At 36.9% G+C, this 18,112-nt stretch overlaps 1 protein-coding gene across 1 annotated transcript; it reads left to right on the top strand.

Moving 5' to 3' along the window:
* The first annotated feature begins 2,705 nt into the window (after positions 1-2,705).
* LOC107930313 (berberine bridge enzyme-like 4) lies at positions 2,706-4,438 on the top strand. Its single transcript, XM_016861938.2, has one exon. The coding sequence runs from the start codon at positions 2,746-2,748 to the stop codon at positions 4,354-4,356; it is 1,611 nt and encodes a 536-aa protein (XP_016717427.1). The 5' UTR covers positions 2,706-2,745; the 3' UTR covers positions 4,357-4,438.
* Positions 4,439-18,112: the final 13,674 nt, after the last annotated feature.

Below are 18,112 nucleotides of genomic sequence, written 5' to 3'. Positions count from 1 at the left end.
AACATTTGGTTTATTGGTTATGAGTCTTCACCTTACATCTCATATTGTCCGTTCAAGTCGCAAGATTCCTATTTGTGCATGGCAATGATTTGTTCACATTGTGGGTTCAAGTCATAGGGATCGCCTTCTTACGTGTGTGGAAGATAATGGTTTGCTCTTTCTTATCAAAGGCAAGGGTCTAGAAATTCGTTTAGAGGCTAAAATTTAATTATAAATTTTTGAGAGGCCAAAAAATAATTTTATCACTTATTAATTTACAATTTCATTATTTTTAAGAGACTAAAAATAATTTTTTATTTTATTTTTTGGGATCAAAGTATAATTTTATCATATATTAATTTATAATTCAACTATTTTAGAGGAGACTAAACAGACAATTTTTTTATTTTGAGAGGTCAAGCATCAGGGGCAAAGGTAGAAATTATTTTTAGGACGGACCGAAATTAAATTGCAAACTTTACGATAGTAAAAATGCAACTTCACATTGTTAATTGGTTATATATTTATAATTTTTAAAAGGCTAAATCAAATTTTTATCATTTTATCTTTATTAAATTCAAATTTTAAAAATTATAAAAGACCTAAATAAAAAAATCATTTAAAAAAAGCTCAGGCCTCTACCAGTCCTCAGGTACTACACCCTAACTTTTAAATTGTACTCTCCTGATAAAAGGGGTATGTACCAAAAAAAAAAAGTTAAATATCTTATCATGTTTGTATATACATCTATTCTATTTTTATAAAATTTAGTTTATAATCTTAATTTCCTTTTAAAATTCAATTAAACCATCTAATTAAAAGTTGAACCAAACATAGGTTGGGTAATAGCAATTTTTAATTGATTCCAAGACAGGGGCATAGCGTGGCGGCACCTACAAAAATCTTTTAAATATTTCTAGCTTCCCCTATTTCAAGAATGATTGAATATTTCATATTTTGGTGAAAACAAATATTGTATTAAATATTAATAAGGATAAACCATTAAAATAGTTATTTTTGTTTGTCTCGGGTTACATTTTAGTTATTGATATTTGAAATGTCACGTTATAGTCACTTACTTTTTTGTATTATAACATTTTAGTCACTGAGCTGTTAATTGCAGTTAACGGTGTAACAGTAAGCCCACATGGCATGTTAAATTATCATTTCAAGCAAAACTTTTAGGTTAAATTGAACAATTGGTCCCTATATTTTTTCATTTTGAGCAAATTTGTTTTTCGATTATGTTCTTTTAACTTTTTTTTTATTGTCCATTCTCTTCCGCTTCTCCCCCTATTTTCCTACCTTATCCATTTCTTTTAACGTAGTTTTTCTATATTTTCTATTTTTTAAAACATTTTTATATTTATGAAAAAAGAAAATGCGAAAGCTGAAATCAAAATAAAACTTGTTTTGCATATTCTCACCCCACAATTACAAACCGTCATCGTCCATCACCGCTTTAACGAATCAATTTAGATCTCTCAATAACTTAGCCTACAAGCTCGCTTCACTTGAAGACCCCGCCAATCATGACTTATGGCAGTCCACCCTAAAAAAAGTTTCCTAAGCTTGTTCTCTCAACCTCCTAACCAACCCCCACAATCACCTTATATATCTTACCTACAACATTCTCATCCTCTCGAAACAACGTTGTTTCATGGATTTTTCAAAAGAGCTCTACACTCTCAATGACTAAAACAAATACCATACGAAACTACCCTCAACTTAACCCAAATCAATTTGAGTCCATGCTTCCTTTCTCTCTTCGATTCATCCATGCTCAGCCTCTAATCAAGCTTGTTTGGGAATATCCAAGAAGGTTTATATCAATTTTATCATTTGCTTAATTTTATTCGTCAGAAAAGAAAAGAAAAGGAAATGAATAATCTACACGATTCTGTAAAAATTTGAAAATAAAAAATTTTGTTTTGAATATAAAGAATTAAATTTATGTTTAGATATTATTAAGGATATAGCTTTTTATATTGATTAGTCAGATCCAATTTTAGTTTCAAAATTAGGTTATATTCAAATCGAGATTTGATTAAGAATGATTAATATTCGGTTTTGTATGAAATTTATTTAGGAAACATGTGAAAGAAAAAAGAACTTGGGTTATTTGGTAGGTAAAGATTATGTTTATGCAGTGAAAAATATGAGACTGGTTTTAAAGAAAAACTAAAAGGAAAATAAATAAATAAAAAGAAAAAAAATTAAATTGTTCAAAAAAATAAAAATAAAAGTATAAGGATTAGTTTTAATAAATGGAAAATATAGAAAAACTACATTAAAAGAAATGGAGAGAAGAGGAAAACAGGGGGAGAAGCATAAGAGAATGGAAAATAAAAACAAAAAAACAAAAGTTAAAAGAACATAAAAGAAAAAAAATTAAATTACTTGAAATGAAAAAGTATAGAAACCAATTGTATAATTTAACCTAAAATTTTCGTTTAAAATGATAATTTAATGTGTCACATCAGCTTACCATTACACCGTTAACAACAATTAACAGTTCGGTAACTAAAATGTTACAACACGATAACGTAACTTAAGTAAACAAAAGTGACTACTTTAATAATTTAACCTCGAATAAAACAATGAATTTCGTTGTTGAAAAGTCTTTTAACTTATAAGTCGTATGCTTTCTAAACCTTTCACACATTTAGATAAGCTTTCCAATTTGATCCAAATGCCACACCTTCACCATTATATATACCATAACAACAATGCACCATTACCATATCTCTTCACATTATTTCCAAAATGAAAGCTTCAAGCTACACCTGTTTCATAGTTTCGATTTTCGTTTTGTTCTCTATTTCATCCGCGGCATCTTACAATCCGGTCGATTTCGATGCTTTTCTTCAATGCCTTCCTCAACATTCCGACCATACTGTCTCGATTGCTGGCGCTATATTGACTCCCAACAATGCATCTTTCCAATCTACTTATCAATTACGTGCTAACAATCTTCGAATCTTATTATCTGCGACTTCAAGGCCGGTGGCTATTATCACCGCTCTACATCCATCCCATGCACAAGCTGCGGTCATTTGCGCTAAGCGTCATGGTTTTCAACTAAGGATTCGAAGTGGCGGACATGATTACGAGGGACTTTCGTATATTTCCGACGTCCCGTTTGTTATCCTCGATATGTTCAACCTTAAGTCTATAGATATCGACATGAAAACCGAGACGGCATGGGTTCAAGCCGGAGCTACTACCGGCGAACTTTATTATAGTATAGCCCAGAAAAGCGATGTCCATGGATTCCCATCTGGTGTATGTACCACTCTAGGCATTGGTGGACACTTCAGTGGAGGTGGGTATGGATTTTTAATGAGAAAATACGGGCTTTCCATTGATAATGTCATTGATGCACAATTGATCGACGCTAATGGTCGAATCCTTGACCGTAAATCAATGGGGGAAGACGTGTTTTGGGCTATCAGAGGCGGTGGAACTACTAGCTTCGGTATCATCCTTTCATGGCGGATCAAGCTGGTTCGTGTCCCACCTAGGGTCACTATTTTCACCGTGCAAAGGACCTTGGAACAAGGCGCAACGGAGCTGGCTTATCGTTGGCAACAAGTTGCCCCTAAACTGCCCAAAGATCTCTTCATTAGACTCCAGCTTGTGCCTATCAACAATGGCGGCAACAATAAAACTGTTACGGTTTCATTCATCGGCCATTTTCTGGGACAAGCTGATGGGCTTTTACGATTAATGAACGTAAGATTCCCTGAATTGGGTTTGACCAGAAATGATTGTTCGGAGATGAGTTGGGTCGAATCGGCCTTAAATTGGGCGGGTTTCCCCAATGGAACCTCCATTGATGTGTTGCTTAATAGAGTTCAAGTAGACCGAGTGTTTTACAAGACCAAGTCCGATTACTACAAAGCAGTGATTCCCAAACAAGGGTTAGAGACCTTATGGCAAGTGTTGATGGACATTGAAGACATATTCGTGCAATTTAATCCTTACGGTGGGCGAATGGAGGAGATATCGGAGTCGGAGACAGCCTTTGCGCACCGCAGAGGGAACCTCTTCAAGGCACAGTACGGGATCCAATGGTCCGAGTCCGACGGAGGGATCAACGCCACAGGGCGTTATGTGGAGATGTCAAGGAGGTTGTACAATGTGATGGCGCCGTATGCGTCGAGCAACCCGAGGGAAGCGTTTTTCAATTACCGAGACCTCGACGTCGGTAGCAACGAAAGCGGCACGGATTTTGAGGTTGCGAAGGAATACGGAGCAAAGTATTTCAGGAACAATTTGATGAGGCTGGCGAGTGTGAAAGCCAAGATAGACCCTGAGAATTTCTTCAAGAACGAACAAAGCATACCGCCTTTGCCAACGCCGCCATCTCATTAAAACAATATATTAATTTCTCTTGCCATTTTTATTATATCTTTTCTGTAAGTTTTACTTATAGTTTTTCTACTCCATTTGTTGGCCTAATGATCATGTGATTTGAGTATTTTAATTTTTATTTAATTATACTTGTTTAAAAAATTAAATATATTGAAGTTTTTATGTAATAATAATGATATTAATAATTTATGAAATTCAAATCAATATCTTTTTATGTATTGATTTTTATTTATATGTTTTGTTTTTTACATGATCCGAATGTAGATACTATCAAGCTTTCTTTTGAACATATTTTAGTAAATAAATACTTTATCAATCTTTCTTTACAGTAATAGCTTTTTTATTTGTGTAATTCAATTTGACCCTCTTTTATTTGTGTGATAATTTTTTTTTCAATTCCATACTTAAGGTTTATTTTACCAATTTGATACTTAAATTTTTTATTTGTTTTAAGATTTTTTTTACTAGAGCCCACATATTAAACATTCTTTGAGACATATGATATCGTTTGATTTAAGTATCAAATTAAACCTTAAAATTAAATTCAACTACAAAATGTTACATTTACCCAAGTTAAAAAATATATATTTTAGTTTTCTCTTTTGGACTTTGGTATCAATTATCCACTCAAGGAGTATAGAGGTGGTCATGGTATCAAATTACCAGCAATTAGCCACAAAGGGTTTTATTTATTAAAATATTATAAAATATTTTGAAGGTTAGGGAGGAAAATTGAAGAAAATTTTGGGTCACAAATTTGATTTTAAGTGTCGATAAATTAAGTCAGATTGAATCCAAATTGAATTGGTGTGATAAGTTTCTCTAATTATAAGTACTTCACGTGAACCTTGTTTAATTTTCTCCAGCCTCATCTTAAACGACACGGCATCCAACAACCAATAACACTCTTATTGCAGATTGATGTTACTAAGTTTAATTACCTTGTGCCCACTGATTGAAAGGTTAATTATTAAAGCGATTTATTTGAGTGTAATAGTCGCTTCCCGCATGAAAAATGAAATGCGTACATTTCTAGCTTCCATCTTTCTAAGAATGTAGCAAGCAATTTCGAAATGCCATTGAATTTTGTCATTGTAGATGTCACATATAAATCAACATTCTTCAAACATTTTGCTGTACTTTCATACGTCTTCAAAAATTTTAAATTGTGCCTAACATAAACAACTCGATCATCTTGCTATTAAGAAAAATCACAAGAATAATATTAAATTTTGAAATATTTTACCATATTGATACCGTAGTCGGCAATGTACTTTTTCTAAAAGCTTGGTTCTCCATTTTCAGACACACACAAAAAAAAAGTGTTTTTGGGAGAATTGGAGAATTTGAAATAGGAGTATAAATAAGACACTAAGATTTGCAAGCTACTTGAGTTCGACTCGAAGAAAATTTAAACTTGATTCAATAATTATCGAGTCGAGCTTGAGCTATTAATCGAGTTGAATTCGAGTTTAATACTATTAATAAATAATAAAAAATTTATAATATAAAAATTAAAAAATCATAATAATTATATTATATAAATATCTCATTGAACTCCAACATTTGGTTTATTGGTTATGAGTCTTCACCCTACAGCTCAGATTTTTTGCTCAAAGCCGCAAGTTGCAGGGATTCCTACTTGTGCATGGCAATGATTTGTTCACATTGTGGGTTCAAATTGTAGGGATTGCTCTATCTTATCAAAGGAATTTAGAAATTTTTTTAGAGGAGGTCGAAATTTAATTATAAATTTTTGAGAAGCTAAAATATAATTTTATCATTTATTAATTTATAATTTCATTATTTTTAAGAGACTAGAAAGAATTATTTTTTTTTCATTTTTTAGGATCAAAGTATAATTTTATCATATATTAATTTATAATTCAACTATTTTAGAGGAGATTAAACAAACAATTTTTACTTTGAGAGGTCAAGAATCAAGGGCAAAGTTAGAAAATTTTCTTAAGGGAGTTGAAATTAAATGAAACATTTTAACGATAGTAAAAATATAACTTCACTATTTTAATAGCTTATATCTTATAAGTTTTAAAAGATTAAATCATATTTTTATCATTTTTAAGGGTCAAAGTACAATTCTACCTTTACTAATTCTAAATTTTAAAAATTTTAAATAACCTGAATAAAGAAATTTCCATTTCAGCCTGTTGTAGGCCAATTTTAGCCCATTTACATCAAAACTCAATTTAGCCTTACCTAACCCACCAAAATTAAACCCAAAACCCAAAATCTTAACTACCCAAAGCCCAATTTACATCAAAACCCCAATGGCCCAAATTCTAAGCCCAAATCAAAATAAAAAACCTAGCCCATAACTTAAACTTTTCTCAACTAGCCACTCCTTTTCCACCACCAACTCCACTAGCCACACCTTTTCCACCATCAACTCCACTAGCCACTCTTTTTTCCACCACCAACTCCACTAGCCACTCTTTTTCCACCACTAACTCCACTAGCCACACCTTCTCCACCACCACTTGTACCTACAAATGAAGACATAAACAATAAAAAAATATTTTGTAAATGGCTATATAAGCCTTCTCATATTTTGTATATGGAGGGGATTTTTTTGGAGAGTTTTAGGGGGGGTTTTTTGGAGAGTTTTTGGGAGAGAAAGTTATTGTAAAGGATTTTTGGAGAGGTTTCTTTTTAAAGTAATTAAGGAGAAGAGTTATTGTGAAGGCTAGTTTTTGGAAAAGCTAGTTTTTTTGAAGATTAATCAAAGATCAAAGCAAAAGAGGTTTCTTTGTCTATTCTCATTTTAAGTTCTTTGTTTACTTATTGTTTTCCTTTCAATCTTATTTTGTTTCTTTTATACGAAAGTAAAAATAAAAAATAAAAGGAGGAAGCTTACCCATTTTTACCGAAAAAGTTTTTTTGAGGTCCGGCTGCCGCGTACGGTGGCGCCGGCGGCGGTCCGGTGACCGGACGATGGCCGACCTTGTGGCCGAAAATCATCCACCCTCTCCCTCTCTCTCCTTTTTTTTGTTATTATTATATTTCTTAATATTATATTATATATATTCTTTTAATATATTAGGTATATTTTAAATTCTATATTACGTATATATATATTTTATACTATTTTATGTATATATCTTTAATATTATATTATTTATATATATATTTACATGTTATCTTATGTATATATCTTAACTATATTATGTATGTATTTTTAACACTATATTATGTACATATTTTTAATATTATCACGTATTTTTTTTATATATGTACATATTGATGTAGTATTATTAATAGTATTGATTTTTAAACATCATTATTATTTCTAATATATATATTATGTACATTTTTTTATTTCTATTTTATTTTTTATTTGTCAATATTAATTATTATTATTCTAATATTTTGATATTTTAATATTTTATATTTTATATATTTTATTATTCACATCATTATTCGCATTTTTTTGATAATAATATTCTTGGATTTTTTTTTACTATCATTTTAAAAACTTTTTACATTTTAATTTTAAGAATAAGGCAATGTACCGATTTTAACATTAAGTCATTGATTTCATCGCTATGTTGGGTGAAATTAATCAGCTCGTGTTAAAAACGGGACGTCCTTCTAAAAAATAAAAAAACTTGCAACTTCTCATTTCCTTCAATCGGATCACACTTAAATGTCAAATTGAATTCGTATTTTTGAAAATCAAGACAACATGTGTTTAATAAGATACCAATTTTGGGCGTCGCGAGGGTGCCAATACCTTCCTCGTGCGTAACCGACTCCCGAACCCTAAATTTTCTCTGGATTTTAACGTAGACCTAAACTTAGCCTTTTATTTGTTTTAATAAGAGATCTAATAGGTGTCCGATCACACCTAGGAAAAAGGATCGGTGGCGACTCCCTGTTTATTTCAAAAATCAAACGTTAAATTTCAAACTTTTTTTCAATAAATCGCCACAATTAGCGACCAAGCTAAGCTAAAATTTTTACGTCGCTACAGCTGGCGACTCCACTGGGGACCTCCATTTTTGAGAGTCGAGTTGAATTAAACGCGTGTTGTCAAAATTTTCAAATTTCCGTGTTCAAATTAATATTTAATCATGATCCTTAAGTTTTGTTTTCGAAAAAATCATACATACGTATCTCCTAATTTGTTTTATCTTTCGTTTTAGTTTTGTAGTTTTAAAATAAATGGAAGGATTGCAAGTTTCTCCCACACACCGTGCACTTGCATTTTGCATAACATAAGCTCTCTACCCGGGCTCTGTCCGTTTAAGTGAAAGTAAACGCTATGCCTTCGTGAGTTAACTCGTCCCTCCGTACAGGCTAGTGAATACTTTCGGGTTACATATGACTTATGCTTTCGTGAGTTAACTTGTCCCTCCGCATAGGCATAAGTAAATGTAATCCCTCGAATTGAACTCGTGAGCCTGTGATGGGTTATGACTGAGGCTTCGTGCTAATCTTAGCAGATGATAGTACGAGCAATTCGAGTACCTGTCTAGAACCAAAACCGCATATAGTGAACCATACGAGCCACCCAACTAGAGCCATGCCGAACCTCCGCTCGTTTAGTAGTCACCGAAATAAGTACACGGGAAAAGCATATCTTACCTTCTATTTCTTTTACATTTGTGCTTTTTAAGCAAGGGAATCGAGTCCACTGGACCAAGTAGCTTAATTTGTTAGATTTTCCACAGTTTTTCTCTGTTTATATGTGTTGCGCTAACCAAGGTCGTTTGTCTGTATTTTTATTTTTCATCATGCATCGAAGGCATCTTGTTAGGAAGGTGTTGATTAGAGATTAGTTGCCAAAAACGGGTTTCTAATGGAGGAGCCAATTATACGAGTGACCGAAACATTGTGTAATACTCCTTTGATTAAGGAAATGCCTAAATAGGGGCTATCTTGAAATTAACACCAAATTTTTGCATATTCATTCATGACTGACATTCATTTGACATTCATGCATTCATTCATGCATTCATTCATGCATTCATTCATACATTGCATATCCGATACTCGGTCAATGAAGATAAAATATATAATTCGTAGTTGTAATACCACAAGACTGGAACCACGTCATCCGTATAAAACGCGCCGACAAGATAGAGTAATGGAGGCTGAATTCAATGAGAGAATTGAAAGGATGGAAAGGGCTCAAAAGGAATTATAAGAGCAACTGGCCATATCGCAACAAGAAACGAGAGACCTAATGGTGAGATCTCGAGAGGAATTACTCGAGCAAAGAGATCAGATGGCCAAAATGATGGAGATGATGACAACTTTGGTCAAAGGAAAAGGACCCGTGCAGAACCCCGATGTTATGGAACCTCAGTTAAGAATTCACCACGATCAGGATCCACTCTATCCCCCGGGATTCACTCCACCACTCGCATATACAACACAAAGAGGGTATACTTAAGGGGAACCCACAGTCTTGGAACAACGACCTATGCCACCTGCTTCACCCACTAATCTGGGGCAAGGAATATTCGTGTTGAACCTAGGGGCAAGCCCTGCTGATCCACTAGTTCCAGATCTGGACAACCCAGCAGAGGTAGCCAAGTTGAAATTGGATAATCATGATGCAAAATATAGAAGTCTAGAGGAAAGACTCAAAGCAATAGAAGGCACTGAAGTCTTCTCCGCACTAGGTGCCAAAGAACTCAATTTGGTACCTGATCTAATCTTGCCTCCGAAATTCAAGGCGCCTGATTTTGAAAAGTATGATGGGACAAGGTGCCCAAAAGCACATCTCATCATGTTCTGTCGAAAAATGACCGGTTATGTGAACAAGGATAAGCTACTTATACATTGCTTTCAAGATAGTCTAACAGGGTCAGCTCTTCGGTGGTACAACCAACTCAGTAGAGAAAAGATTCGATCCTGGAAGGACTTGGCGTCAGCATTTTGCGAGCAGTACAAGCATGTGTTGGATATGGTGCCAGACTGGATGACCTTGAAAATGATGGAGAAAAAGCCATCAGAAACCTTCAGACAGTATGTGCAGAGATGGAGAGAAGTCTCGGCCCAAGTGGAACCCCCACTAACAAAAACGGAGATAACCGTTCTCTTTATCAACACCTTAAATGAGCCATTTTATGACAAATTAGTGGGAAGTGCCACGAAAGAGTTTGCGGATATTGTAATATCTGGTGAGCTCATTGAGAATGCCGTCAAGAGCGGTAGAATGGAAGGTCAAGAAAGTTCAAGAAGGGCAGCGCCCACGAAGAAGAAAGAACCAGAAGCCCACATGGTGAGAATGGGAAGCCGTTATGCCCCTAACCCATATCCAAACCAACCCCGACCTCAAAATTATCCACCTCCGAATTTCTATTACCCTCCTCAAACCCCTTACTACCAAACACCGCCTCCTTACTCTTCTTACCCCGTTTGCGCCACAAGTAACTCGAGACCAACCGCCACATTCCCATAAAATACAATACCCGTCCAAGGTCAACCCAAAAACGAGCAGAGGCCAGCAAAACCCAATTCTGAGAGACCATAATTTACCCCTATTCCTGTGTCATATGGGGAACTGTACCCAAAATTTTTGGAGAAGCAATTGATATCCCCGCATTATATGGTACCATTGAGGCCCCCATACCCGAAATGGTACGACCCAAACGCTAGTTGTGCATACCATGCGGGAAACCAGGGGCACTCTACGGAAAACTGCCTGGCCTTCAAAAGGAGAGTTCAAGGACTTATCGATGCGGGTATTCTGCGATTTGATAGCACTGGCGGTACATCCGAGAACCCATTCCCAAACCACGCCGAAAGGAATGTGAGCGCAGTAGGAGAGGAGGACAAACGACAAAGTAGAAGACGAGTTTCTAAAATAAGAACACCTCTGTAGAAAATCTTGGAGGTGCTAGTTGAAAAGGGTTCGCTTTGTCATCTTAACAGAGTATTCGAGGGAAGGAATACAAAAGATCCAAGTTTTTGCGAATTCCATAGTATTGAGGGGCACGACATTCAATCCTGCAAAGAGTTCAGGAGATTACTGCAAAATATGATGGACAATAAGGAGATTGGGATTTTTTATAAAGGCGAAAAGGCCAATGAGAAAGAAGTATGTACCTCCGACAATCAATCTCAGGTTGTCCGTATAGCGCCGACCGACCGTTAATAATTTATTATGACGCGAAGAAGGAACCAGTGAAACCAAAAGTGATAATCGAGGTACCATCTCCTTTCCCCTATAAGGACAATAAAGCAGTACCATGAAAATATGACGTTAATATCGTCACACCTGAAGATGAAAAACCCAAAGCCATGACTGGAAGCGTTGGGGAAGTAGGTCATTTCACTCGTAGCGGAAGATGTTATTCAAAAGAGGTCGAATCAGTAAATAACAGTGACTTGAAACAGAAAGGAAAAGCACCGATGCATGTGACCGAAGAGGAGCATGAAACTGTGCCTGAACAAGAAGCTAAAAAGCCTGTGGACGAGGAGGAAGCACAGGAGTTCTTAAAATTTATCAAGCACAGTGAGTACAACGTGGTAGAACAATTGAGTAAGCAGTCAGCGCGAATCTCGGTATTATCTTTGCTGTTGAATTCAGAGCCACACCGGAACGCTCTACTGAAAGTGTTAAATCAAGCTTATGTGGCAAACAATGTATCCGTTGAAAAACTAGATAGGTGGGTGAAAAAACTGAATGTTGATAATTTTATTTCTTTTAATGATGATGAAATACCACCCAATGGTAAAAGCTCAGTGAAAACATTGCATATCACAACCCGTTGTAAGGGCTATATAATACCGAATGTGCTCATCGACAATGGATCGGTACTCAATGTCATGCCTTTAGCCACACTTTCCAAGATTCCAATGGATTTGTCCTATCTAAGGCCTTGCCATTCTACAGTAAGGGCATTCGATGGAACAAGACGAGAAGTTATGAGAAAAATTGAGATCCCTTTAGAAGTGGGTCCCTACATATACGATGTTGAGTTTCAAGTCATGGACATTACACCATCATACAATTGTCTCTTGGGAAGACCTTGGATTCATTTTGCTGGAGCGGTCCCATCATCCCTTCATCAAAAGGTGAAATTCATCATGGATGGCTGTTTGGTCACTTTCGAGGGAGAAGAAGACATTGTAGCATCTATTTCTGCCGACGCACCATATATTGAAGTGAGTAAAGATGTTATGGAATGTTCCTTCCGATCTCTTGAATTTGTCAATGCCACATTTGTCGTAGAGGGAAACAGAATTCCCGAGCCAAAACTGTCGAGAAATACCAAGATGGGTGTCAAGTTGACTGTAGGAAAGGGAGCCCGAGCAAGGAAAGGTTTGGGAAGGTACCTGCAAGGAATAGCCAGGGCCCTAAAGCCAGTGCACCACAAGGCTCGATACGGTTTGGGGTTCCAGCCGGACATGCGCCAAAGAAGAAAACAGTGGAAGAAGGATCAGGAGAGAAGGATCGCAAGAACTTTGGGCCGAGAAATAGAATGGGAGCCCATAACGTACCCTCCTTTGTCAAAAACATTTACATCTACAGGAATAATATACCCCAGACAAGATAATATACAAAGCACGCTGTTATTAATTGAAAGGGGTCTTCAAAATGTCAGTATAAATGTCATTGACAAAGAAGCTAACGCAAGTAAAGACGTCTCAAGGATACGCCATTGTCCCCCGGGTTTCATGTTGAACAATTAGACTGCCGAGGATCTTCTTGTAGTTTATAAGCCTTCAGAGTGCTCAGATATTGACGACATGAATAAGCCCGTTACGAATCTTGAAATTGATTTTGAGAAGGCTGTTTGCTTAGGAGAATTTGAAGCCGAAGAAAATGCTGAAGATTATGTCTCGTCTCCTAAATTTTTAAGAATGGTGGAACAAGAGAATAAACATATTTTGCCTCATGAAGAATCTGTGGAAACAATAAATTTGGGCACTGAAGAGAGGAAACAAGAAGTGAAGATTGGGACTTCTATTTTAGAGAGTACCAGACACAGTTTGATCATTTTACTCCGCGAATACCGCGAATACAAAGATGTTTTCGCATGGTCATACCAGGATATGCCAGGGCTAGATGAAGATTTAGTGGTCCATAAGCTCCCATTAAAGCCAGAATGCAAGCCCATCTAGCAAAAATTAAGACGGATGAAACCCGAAATGCTGTTGAAAATAAAAGAGGAAGTCAAGAAGCAATTTGATGCTGGCTTCCTACAAGCCTCCAAATATCCAGAATGGGTGGCTAACATAGTCCCCGTACCAAAGAAAGATGGCAAAGTACGAATGTGCGTGGATTACCGTGACCTAAATCGAGCAAGCCCAAAAGATAATTTTCCCTTGCCACATATTGACACGTTGGTGGACAACACAGCAAAACATTCATTGTTTTCTTTCATGGATGGATTCTCAGGGTACAATCAGATCAAAATGGCCCCGGAAGATATGGAGAAAACTACCTTCATAACGATGTGGGGAACATTCTGCTACAAGGTGATGCCTTTTGGGTTAAAGAATGCAGGGGCAACATATCAGAGGGCTATGGTGACGTTATTCCATGATATGATGCATAAAGAAATAGAGGTCTATGTCGACGATATGATTGCTAAATCCCGAGGGGAAGAAAAGCATGTAGTGAACCTCAAGAAGTTGTTCGAAAGGCTGAGAAAGTTTCAGCTAAAGCTTAATCCAGCCAAATGTACATTTGGGGCTACCTCGGGAAAGTTGCTAGGCTTCATTGTCAGTGAAAGAGGTATCGAAGTTGATCTAGATAAAATAAAAGCCATCCAAGAATTACCTCCCCCGCGCACACAAAAGGAAGTCAGGGGATTTTTAGGGAGGTTGAATTACATTGCTCGATTCATTGCTCAACTTACCAACCAATGCGACCCAATTTTTCGACTCCTTCGAAAACATAACCCGGGAGAATGGAACAAGGAGTGCCAAGTGGCCTTCGATAAGATAAAACGGTATCTGTCTAATCCTCCTGTGCTAGTACCACCGACCCCTAGAAAACCCTTAATTTTGTACCTGACCGTGTTTGAAAACTCAATGGGTTGCGTACTGGGGCAACATGATGAGTCAGGGAGAAAAGAAAAGGCGATTTACTACCTCAGGCAAAAGTTCACTGAATATGAGGCAAAATATTCGTCCATTGAGAAATATTGTTGCGCTCTGGTTTGGGTAGCTCGGAGACTCAAACAATATATGTTGTATCACACGACATGGTTAATTTCAAAGCTGGACCCAATAAAATACATGATGGAATCGCCGGCACTATCAGGAAGAATGGCACGATGGCAGATCCTCCTTTCGGAATATGACATTGCCTATGTAAGTCAGAAGTTGATAAAAGGGAGCGCAATAGCTGACTTCTTAGCAACTTGAACGATAGAGGAATATGAGCCTTTAAGATTCGATTTCCCAGACGAAGACTTAATGTGCATCACAAAAATAGAATTCGAGTCATCAAAAAAGAAGTCATGGAAGATGTGCTTTGATGGTGCGTCAAATGCTTTAGGGCATGGAATTGGAGCAATCCTGGTATCACCAGACGGGAATCATTATCCGTTCACTGCAAGACTGAACTTCTTCTGTACCAATAATATCGCAGAATATGAGGCCTGTATCATGGGGCTTCGTGCAGCTATCGAACGAAACATCGAGATCTTGGAGGTGTACGGGGACTCAGCCCTAGTGATTTACCAAATCCGTGGAGAATGGGAAGTGAGGGACTCAAAATTGATTAAGTACAGCGATTTAGTGGCTGGATTGATCAAGGAATTCAAAGAAATAACTTTTCATTACTTCCCACGAGAAGAGAACCAACTGGCTGATGCCCTAGCCACTTTGGCTTCAATGTTCAAAGCAAGTAGAGAAGCAGAAATAATGCCCCTCAAAATGAGCATATACGAGGTCCCTGCACACTGTTGTAGCATTGAGAAAGAAGTAGACGGACGGCCTTGGTTCCATGATATCTTAGAATATACCAAGAATCAAAGGTATCCCGAACAAGCGAATGAGAACGATAAAAGAACAATTAGAAGAATGGCAGCGGAATTTGTTCTTGATGGGGATATCCTGTATAAAAGAGGAAAGGATCAGATGCTTTTGAGATGTGTGGATGATGTTGAAGCCAGAAAAATACTTGAAGAGGTCCATGAGGGAATTTGCGGAACGCATGCCAATGGTTTCAATATGGCCAGAAAGATCATGAGACTCGGTTATTATTGGCTGACAATGGAAAGTGACTGCATCAATTTTGCCAGAAAATGCCACAAATGTCAAATCTACGGCGATAAAATTCATGTAGCCCATTCACCCCTTCATGTCATGACTTCTCCGTAGCCTTTTTCTATGTGGGGCATGGATGTTATAGGGCCAATTTCTCCAAAAGCTTCAAATGGACATCGATTCATTTTTGTGGTTATCGATTACTTCACAAAATGGATTGAAGCCGCTTCGTTTGCCAATGTGACGAAGACTGCAGTGTGCAAGTTTTTGGAAAAGGAAATCATTTGCCGATATGGTTTGCCTGAAAGAATCATCTCAGATAATGCTACGAATCTGAACAATAAGATGATGAAAGAAGTGTGCGAGCAGTTCCAAATAAAGCATCATAATTCCTCGCCCTATCGCCCAAAGATGAACGGGGCTGTTGAAGCAGCTAACAAGAACATTAAGAGGATCATTGGGAAAATGACTGAGATATATAGAGATTGGCACGAGAAACTTCCATTTGCTTTTTTTGCATATCGCACATCTGTGCGAACATCTACGGGAGCAACTCCTTTCTCTCTAGTCTATGGAATGGAAGCTGTGCTACCTATCGAGGTTGAGATCCCCTCTCTGCGAGTATTGATGGAATCAAAGTTAGAAGAAGCAGAATGGGTTCGAGCTCGATATGATCAGTTGAACCTCATTGAAGAAAAACGTCTAAGGGCAATTTGTCATGGGCAAATGTACCAAAAGAGAATGATCGCAGCCCATGACAAGAAGGTACGACCAAGAGAGTTCCATGAAGGAGAACTCGTTCTGAGAAAGATTCTCCCAATACAAAAAGACCTGCGAGGAAAATGGGCACCAAATTGGGAAGGACCATACGTTGTAAAAAAGACATTCTCAGGAGGAGCTTTAATCCTTACCGAGATGGATGGGAAGGAGTTACCGAATCCGGTGAATTCAGATGCGGTGAAGAAATATTATGCTTAAGATGAAAACCCGAAAAGGGCATCTTAAAAAAAAGATCAGGGCGAAAACCCGAAAAGGACGTCTTGATTAGTACAAAAAGATTAGGATGAAAACCCGAGAGGGCGTCCTAATGAAACAAACCTGGCGGTCGAACGATAGGTCAAGTAGTGAGACTACAGTATTTGAAGCACTTCTGAAAGCTCGAAATTTTCTACGCAAGAAGCCATGCTCGAAAAGATTATTGATTGAGGAACGTAGAAGAGTTCATGTGTTGAATATCTAGAGCATTTGTATCCGTTGAATACGACCTTTTCTTTCTTTTTGACTTTTTTACTCTCATTGGTTAACTTTCTTTGTTTGCCACATTTGAAATAAAGGAATATGAGATATCCTTTTTATCCCTACCTGACCATTTTCATGCATCTCATTATGTGTTTATTTAATGATAAATAGTGAAATGACATACTCTAAACAAAAGAAATGTCAAGCATTACCCGGATAAGAATTCGATAAGTGCAAGATCTTCAAAGTAAGAACAAAGTTTAACCAAGGGCAAAAGGGTGATATCTGAGAAACGTCGATTACTCGTAAAGCTCGAAGACAGGTATGAGGCCTGAAGAGAAGGTCGAGAATCAAAGCAATGAACGCAGATCCTCAACAATCATGGCGAAAATGACATACGACCAATATGCTTAAGGAGCACTGCATAATCATGTAGGCATAAAGGCATTTAAGACAAACATGTGCATATCATGATGACATCATGCATGGCATATACAGGTAATCCAGTAAAGCAAGAAATCTTGAATGAGAGTCGCACTGAATCAAAGGAAAAGATACCCGAGTTCTACCAAAGGACTGGTTTTGGTATTTTGATGTTTAATATTCATGCTTTCCAAGGAAAATCAACTCATATTGCGAGAGATGAGTTGAGCCTCAAGACACGTTGAGGTATTTTTAATTTTTTTTTCAAAATCAACTCATATTGCGAGAAGTGAGTTGTGCCTTGGGGCACGCCGAGGTATTTTTAGTTTATGTTTTAAATTGACTCATATTGCGAGAGGTGAGTTAAGCCTTTTAATTTTTGTTTTTCAAAATCAGCTCATATTGCAAGAGGTGAGTTGAGCCTCGGGGCACGCTGAGGTATTTTCAATTTTTGTGTTTTAATTTCAACTCATATTGCGAGAGGTGAGTTGAGCCTCAGGACACGCTGAGGTATTTTCAATTTTCGTTTTTTTAATTTATGTTTCAAAAAAAATCAACTCATATTGCGAGAAGTGAGTTGAGCCTCAAGACGATGAGGTAATTTCAATTTTTGTTTGTCAAAAATCAACTCATATTGCGAGAGGTGAGTTGAGCCTCAGGATACTGAGGTGGTTTTAATTTATGTTCATCAAAAATTAGCTCATATTGCAAGAGGTGAGTTGAGCCTTGGCTCACACGCTGAGGTATTTTCAATTTCTGGTTTTCAATTTCTGTTTTTCAAAAATCGACTCATATTGCGAGAGGTGAGTTGAGCCTCGGGACACGCTGAGGTAATTTCAATTTCTGTTTGTCAAAAATTAACTCATATTGCGAGAGGTGAGTTGAGCCTCGGCTCACA

Source organism: Gossypium hirsutum, chromosome D10 (genome assembly GCF_007990345.1).
Source record: "Gossypium hirsutum isolate 1008001.06 chromosome D10, Gossypium_hirsutum_v2.1, whole genome shotgun sequence".
Taxonomy (NCBI): domain Eukaryota; kingdom Viridiplantae; phylum Streptophyta; class Magnoliopsida; order Malvales; family Malvaceae; genus Gossypium; species Gossypium hirsutum.
Note: the sequence above shows the minus strand (reverse complement) of the source record. Positions and strands in the feature narration are given on the sequence as shown.

Excerpts from the sequence above, each read along its gene's own strand:
- LOC107930313 (XM_016861938.2), top strand. The coding sequence starts at position 2,746 with ATGAAAGCTTCAAGCTACACCTGTTTCATAGTTTCGATTTTCGTTTTG.